The sequence below is a fragment of the Pararge aegeria genome, chromosome 23 (assembly GCF_905163445.1).
Source record: "Pararge aegeria chromosome 23, ilParAegt1.1, whole genome shotgun sequence".
Classification (NCBI taxonomy): Eukaryota; Metazoa; Arthropoda; class Insecta; order Lepidoptera; family Nymphalidae; genus Pararge; species Pararge aegeria.
In genome coordinates, this window is record NC_053202.1 from 4,995,928 (window position 1) to 5,003,076 (window position 7,149).

A 7,149-nucleotide genomic window follows, 5' to 3' on the forward strand; every position below is an offset into this window, starting at 1 on the left:
TTAATGGTAGGCGTTGTATGCGAGTTCTTGGGCCAAGTCCTGGGGCTCAGCTTCTCTCCTATGGCGGGTCGCGGCGTAGGCAGCATCCCAGGGTCCATGCGCGGAGATCTGCGGATGGGAGTTGTCCGCGGCAATCTGGGTAAACTATAACGTTACTCGAGGGTAGAATTAGGAAGCAGGTTAGTGACCCGTATAGGTTTCGCGAGAAAAGTTATTGAAACGGTGCGGAAAGAGTGCTTATGCTTTCATTGAAGAAAGTTTATTTAGGTGCATGACAGGTGCAATATTTTTACGCAATAAAACATAAATGTTATAGAATAGTCTATTTTAAGGACATGACTGAATTGGGAAAAAAAAGATCTACTATATTAATAAGTGCATAGCTTGTTCATTAAAGTGAACTTCTGGAAGTGCACAGGTACGTTAAAGTTAAAATGCGAGAACAAAAATGTGAAACATATTAACTAAGTTAGAGTAAGTTATTTAAACACTCACCTTCTTGCACAACTGGAAGATAGCCAAAGCTACGGAGACGACGAAAGAGAAGAAAGACAGCTGCAGGGCGTTCCAGGCCTTCAATCCAAGGACACCAATAGCCAAGGGGATAAGAGTCATGGCCTTCAGGAGAACGAACACCAGGATTGGTACAATGATCTTCTTTAGCTTAGCTTTACGTGCTTCCCCAACAGAGCGAGCTCCTTCCTTGTTAAACTTGATGTTCAAGCTAAGCTCATCATTGTCCAGGTTCCTTGGGCTAACAGTGATTTTCGTATCAGCAATAGGCATTGCAAAAGTTACGTCGTGAGACTGTATGTAGTTCTCGATACTGTCCATGAAATCGCCAGAAGAACGGCCAGTCGCTTCGGTGCTGGCGCCATTCTTCGTCACTTCCACTGCATCGGAAATCTGTTGAGAATACATAATTAGAAAAGTTTCGATATCTCCATTGAGTCTTTAGTGAAAATTAGGAGAAAGTTTCGATGTTTACCTGGAAAGTGTCCTTTTTGAAGATGCTGTCCAGTAATGACATGACCTTGTATTTGATGCAGGCGGTTGGATCCGAGCCCTCAACGCAACCTGATCTCATTTCCTCGACCATGCTATCCAAGGGTGTGTCCTTCCAGAAGCCTGCTTTGGAGGGCTGGGCTATCGCACTCCCAAATAAGAAAACTAAACACACCACTTTAATTGATGCCATGTTTACTCCTGGTGTTCACTGGAGGACGGTTGGTGAGATTGTGATAGTTTCGACAAGGACTCAATGGCTTTTATACAGCTATTTCAAATTCAGCACGTAGTCTGCAGTTCCGGTATGGATGGTCTTGGTATGTACTCCTCGGGCGCGTACTTACGATCTTTTGCCTGCTGGCGGTAGAAGTGTAAGGGAAAGCTATTTGATTCGAATCCTTAATAGGTTTCGGATCCAAAAAGTCCTATGTTATACCATCGTTGGTTGATATACTGACGTTTTAGAAACTTTGTCATCAGGCGCCTTTTCTGTTGTTTGTGACACCATACCCTGAATCGTTGAAGGCGTGATCCATTAGTCCATCCCCCTCGCGCTAAGTGTAAATTGTTAAGGAGAGAAAGAGACAAACAACTTATGAATTAGTTGTCTGTTTGATATGGAAGAGGAGACGCAGCGCACGCGCCGGTTGCATACGTAATTGTTCTTAAATTGTTATCTTTGAACTTGGCAATCCAGAGATAAGATCGATTATCAGAGTTGCTAAGCAGGATATAAGCTATTTAAACTTTTTAAATGGAGTTTTATATTTATTAGATGTTAAGGTTTGACCGAGCTCAGTTAACACATACCTACGTGATTTCAATGGCCCTTTACAGAGAGTAAAGGGACAATGAAGTGACTCTAACATCTGATATACATCTATGAGTCGCAGTTCTTTACCTTATTCTTGTGACTTACATTTGTTACTTTATTTCAAAGCCAATATACCTAAAACGATGCTTTGGAAGCAATCAATATTATTTTGACATATCACTAGATTTTACTTTAGTTAAACGACTTTACTGAAAGTAAAAAAGTTTTAGTTTTATATTATTTATTCGACGGAATCCGTGATTTCATTATTTGGATATCCAAATCATTCATTTAACCTATTGCGTAGGTTACCTAATGATGAATGAATATAACGTATCACTGCTTGTCCACATGCCTATAGGGAGAGGGCGGGTTTTAGTTCCACCATGCTAATCCAATGCGGTTTCGTGGGCTTTAACGATTATTGTAACAATAATCGTTAAAGCTGTATTGTAGCGACATTAACTGAGACCGATGGTTTAACGTGGCTGAAGGCACGGGATTGGTAATCGCTAAAATTCTTATTCCAGGTTGGTACTCTGAATTTTTGATAGAAAAATCCAATATCTAACAAATCTTGGCACGATCCGGGTTACAACATATCCTGACCTCGTCATCCTTAGTTGAATATACTAACTATTGGAACAACGAGGCATTTATGTGTACATCAGCAGCATCATCATATAAACAGATAGACACTCCTGCTGAATATAGGACTTTTGAATGTAGTTCAAAATTCCACGGTTTCGTGCCGCTTGCGGTTCAGAGGATATAGCCTCTGTTTATCGCTTCAGATTAATTTTAGACTACATAATTTCATGATTTTTTAAACAACCTGACGACCTTCCTGGGGCAACGGTGAGCGGTTAAGTTGGGTTTCGATTCCCGACCGGGGCAATTTGAATTTTGTCTGGTCTGATAGGGTGGGAGGGTTGGTCAGTGGTTTTTTACCACCCTACCGACAAAGACGGTGTGATGTCGCGTGGAAATCAATTAGGGGTATGACTAACATACTCCCCAACATGTAAACCCGCTTCCATCTTAGACTGCATTATTTACGAATGTAACGTCAAGTTGCGATTCAGGACTTTTCCATATTGAATCGTTTGGCTGTACAGTGTAGCATCCGGACTGTCAATCCTTTAGAAAGAAAGAATTTTTTTATTTTTTTCAAAAATGAATTATAACACTTAAAGTCGTTTAAAATAATTCCTTTACGTGATAATGCCACCTTTGCTATGTAATTTTCCTTTATTTTTTGCTGTTTATGTTATTAAAGTTTTTTGAATTTCACGCGGATTTTTAGGAGTAGGAAAGCTGTATAAGTATACTAAGTATACTATATAAGTATACTTCGGGGAAGTATTACCGCCGCGCTTATTTCTCAACATTGCCAGCTTCCAGTCTGAAGGGCGTAACACCTACGCCTCAGGTTGACGGACACAGGGCGACACGTTGCAGCACGTGTTTCTTACATGCCCTGTGAAGTGTTGCTCTGTTTATAGGCAATATTTTTCCAATTACCATAAGGTCAATACGTCCCGTACATTAAAAAAAACTAACCTAGCTATTCGAAAATGTATTTCAGAATTTTCTCTAGTCTGCCTGACTTTCGGCTGTAGCTAGTTACCACCCTACCGACAAAGACTTGCCGTCATGTGATTTAAGACTTGGGCTTGACTAGTGGTATAAAAAAAAGTATTTTAAAACAGCACGTAATTAAAGGTGATGTCTATAGTGGCCTATCACTTTCACCGATGGCGGAACTGTTCGATCACAATTGGCTGCGTTATTAGTATGCAGCGGAGGTCTGGGCCCCGCATCACAAATATATAATACAGTGGTTATTAATTAGAGTTATGCAGCAATGAGGTTACCGCGGGGACAGGAGTGACTGCTGGAATTATATACTGGATAGAAACAGGTGTTACTTTGTGTAGTTTTGGTCCCTACTGAAAATCAGCGTTGTAGTATTCCTTTGCATTTACTGCCATGGTGCTGCGGCACAGAGCTGAGTAGGTGACCCGTTGACCACAACGAAGCAACATACGCCTTAATTATTAAGTATATATATATTTTTTTCTTTTTCTCTGTTCTCTTGTAGTATGTTGTAATTTATCTATTTATTGTGGTTAATAAATATTTTTATTATTATTATTATTATTATTATAGTTCCATGAATGAATAAATGAATACACTTCTACCGTACACCAAAAAAAAGGCGTTACAGAGATAACATTGATCAAGAGAGTACAATTTGGTGGCCTTATCGCTACGTAGCTATTTCTTCCAGGCAACAAAAATACGCCAACAAAGGTAAAGGAAAAAACATAGAAAAGAGGTAGGTGGTTCAATAAATAAGATTTAAACAATACACAAATATATAAACAAATTATATACCTAATATATATACAAATAAAATATAAACATCCATGAAATTACCCATAATTAATTTAATCTATTAAAAATCATATACAACATATATATATATATATATATATATTATGTAAATACCTAATTCTCTACCATAAAGGGTTGTCTGGAGGAGATTGCTTAAAGCGATAAGACCGCCTCTGCGCATCTAATATATATATTTTTATTGGTTTGTTATTTCTTGTTTTCACTTTTAATTTGTGCAATAAAGACTTTATCTATCTATCTTAAATACTTATATCAATATATAACATCCTGAATTTAAATGAAATACAGAAATAATTAAAAATGATTTGGTATTCCATGATATACAATGAACATGAAACTTAATTTCCTAAGCTTTATTTCGTATTCTCCTGGTACACTGGATACAGGAAACAACGTTTTATCACTCTGTCTATCTTTCTACAATAATATTCAGAATTCAGTTATTTCAAGTAAGCCTACTTGAATTAATGAATTTACATATAGATACTTTTTTATTTTTGTTTTTATTTATTAACTCATCACACATAATATACATCGCAGGTCTTAATTTAAAGGTGTCAGCATAAACTCAAAAGAATAAGAACTCTATAAGTACGTTTGAAAGGTCAAGTCTATCTGTTTGCAGTAACTCTACCACCGCTTCGGAAGGCAGACTCTACCGAGAAGAAGCCGGCAAGAAACTAACTAGCTAGTTTATATTTATAACTTATTAGTGGTGTACAATAAATTTCATTGATTCAATCATTTATTAATAGTTTAGCGTTCAGTCATCTCCATATAAAATTTGCGATGAATTTACAGTTACCAACTGTAACAGTCAAATTATTTATATCGTATAAAGACGACCGGTTTTCAATTCCGAAAAGTTATTGAATCCTTTAGCTTGATAGGCAGATCGTTAATTTTTTTTGAAAAAGGTAAACCGAGTTATTAACTTCGAATGCGAAATGCTGAATAGCGATCAGGATATTTCTAGTTTTTTGAGTGCCTGAAGACCAAAGACTTAAGATACTTCAGAAAGCTCAGCGTCCGATAGGAGTAAACCGTCACCCTCAAAAACAGTTACCTAATATTTGAGTTAGTTTTTATAGTTATTTTTAGACATAAAGTTGTTTTGCTACCATCAAATGTAATAATAATCATCCTTTAAGTGTAATTTACTCAGTATCTACTGAATTTTCAATTTAGTTCAGCCATCAACGTACCGGTTTTGGTGTGACGTCATGCTATATCGCTATACAAACATGCTCATTTCGTTGTCAAACACTTGACTAAATACCTAGCGTTGTGTCAACAAATATTCAATGCAAACTGCATTTAAGCCTACGCCTTGTTGGCTCCCAGCTCAAATGTAATCATAAATTCATTGCCACGCTTAGGAAGTGCTGACGAACCAAAACTATGGAGCGAAACCTACACTCATATGGATATCGTAATAATTCAACGCGAACTAACTTAGTTGTCCCACCGTCATCAGCCAGGGCGGACAGAGTTATGTGATCACAAGAAAAGTCGGTTCAGTGGCCCATTTGAAGAACTTTCATAACCATTCCAATCCCATATAAGGTGCAGACATGTCTAAGTTAACCGTCACAAATTTTAGCAACAGAACCGGAAGCCCTTACAAGATTAAGGACAAAGAAGAACAAGAGGGCAGGGTGCACGAAGAAGTTCTACAGAAGAACACTTACGATATCCAGAAGGAGAAGAATAATGAATTACTGCAGAAAGTTAACAAGAAGACAGCGGAATATCAGTCAAATAAACCGAGTTCAGGTGTTTTTACTGAAGTCGTTACCCACGGTGCTTTTACATCGAAGAAATTCGAGAAGGAGAAATCACCTAAAACTGAAGCACCAGTTACAAAAGCTAATAGTTCTAAAACTTTACTTGGCTTTCCATCGTCGGCTAATGATTTAGCTTTAGACGCAAAAACCGACCTTGAATCAGATCCTAATATTTCAAAAGAAGTAAAAGAGAAGATTATAGAGAAGTTGTTTACATTGGTGTCCATGGTACAACATGCTTATGAAGCTAAAGTGAGAATTATGACGGAATTTGACAAGTTTAAGGACACGCATATGAAAAATGAACTGCGTAGAGAAAGGGAACATTCCGAACAGTTGTATAAATTGAATATGAATTTCCAAAACGAAGTGATACAGTCTGTGCAGCAGTTGAGAAGCGAACTAGATTTGACTAGAAATTTCTCAAATAATACGGACGAATCTGGTATTGTGAGTTTGAAGGATATTTCTCTAAACTATGATTCGGTTGAGACGACAAATACGTCGAATTCCCAGGATATTAAGTGTGACGCAATCAATGGTGACTAAGTATTTGGAATTCGCAATGACAAGTTAAAAAACAAGACACTTTTTATATTTTTAGTCTTAAACTATTTTCTGAGTAATTTAGTTTTTACATATAAAAATATTTTTAACGAGTAAAATTCAAGAGCTAGGCTCTTACATGTAAAACCTATGATTTTAGAGTTAGTAGGTATATGTGATGTTTGATGAAAGACTTATTTTTGTAGGGGTAAATTTTAATTGTATTGGTTCGCCAATTAAAATATACATTGTATCGATAGCGTTTATGTTTATTTATTAAACAAAACGATGTTGTTGTATGTTTTATTTATTTCTCATGACTTCATTTAATGTAGGTGTAATTGCCTACCTACAATAAAGGTAGGTCTTACAAAAATAATTGTCAAGGTTATCCTACCATTTGATATGGTAAAGCTTGAATAAGGTGCTATATGGTCTTTCACACTAGACATCAGTAGTCGCGCGTCCAACACTTCTGCACAGGCAGGAGACAAAAATTATATCCCCCGATTATATACCCTGACAAGGGATATAACTAGCGTGTCTACTAACGCACGGGAAATGGAATAGGAG

At 37.1% G+C, this 7,149-nt stretch overlaps 2 protein-coding genes across 2 annotated transcripts; one reads left to right on the forward strand and one right to left on the reverse strand.

Moving 5' to 3' along the window:
* Positions 1 to 1,198, reverse strand: LOC120634346. Its single transcript, XM_039904859.1, has 3 exons — positions 989 to 1,198; positions 496 to 906; positions 1 to 135 (listed from the first exon to the last, which is right to left on the reverse strand). The coding sequence occupies exons 1-3, from the start codon at positions 1,196 to 1,198 to the stop codon at positions 1 to 3; spliced, it is 756 nt and encodes a 251-aa protein (XP_039760793.1).
* Positions 1,199 to 5,635: 4,437 nt separating this feature from the next.
* On the forward strand, positions 5,636 to 6,804 carry LOC120634307. Its single transcript, XM_039904803.1, has one exon. The coding sequence runs from the start codon at positions 5,818 to 5,820 to the stop codon at positions 6,577 to 6,579; it is 762 nt and encodes a 253-aa protein (XP_039760737.1). The 5' UTR covers positions 5,636 to 5,817; the 3' UTR covers positions 6,580 to 6,804.
* The last annotated feature ends 345 nt before the right edge of the window (positions 6,805 to 7,149 follow it).

What these genes read in the sequence shown, in the direction of transcription:
- LOC120634346 (XM_039904859.1), bottom strand. Translation starts at nt 1,198, where the DNA reads ATGGCATCAATTAAAGTGGTGTGTTTAGTTTTCTTATTTGGGAGTGCG. An exon ending in TCAAAAAGGACACTTTCCAG is followed by an intron (nt 907 to 988) that starts GTAAACATCGAA and finishes TATTCTCAACAG; the next exon opens with ATTTCCGATGCAGTGGAAGT. An exon ending in TCTTCCAGTTGTGCAAGAAG is followed by an intron (nt 136 to 495) that starts GTGAGTGTTTAA and finishes TAGTTTACCCAG; the next exon opens with ATTGCCGCGGACAACTCCCA.
- LOC120634307 (XM_039904803.1), top strand. Translation starts at nt 5,818, where the DNA reads ATGTCTAAGTTAACCGTCACAAATTTTAGCAACAGAACCGGAAGCCCT.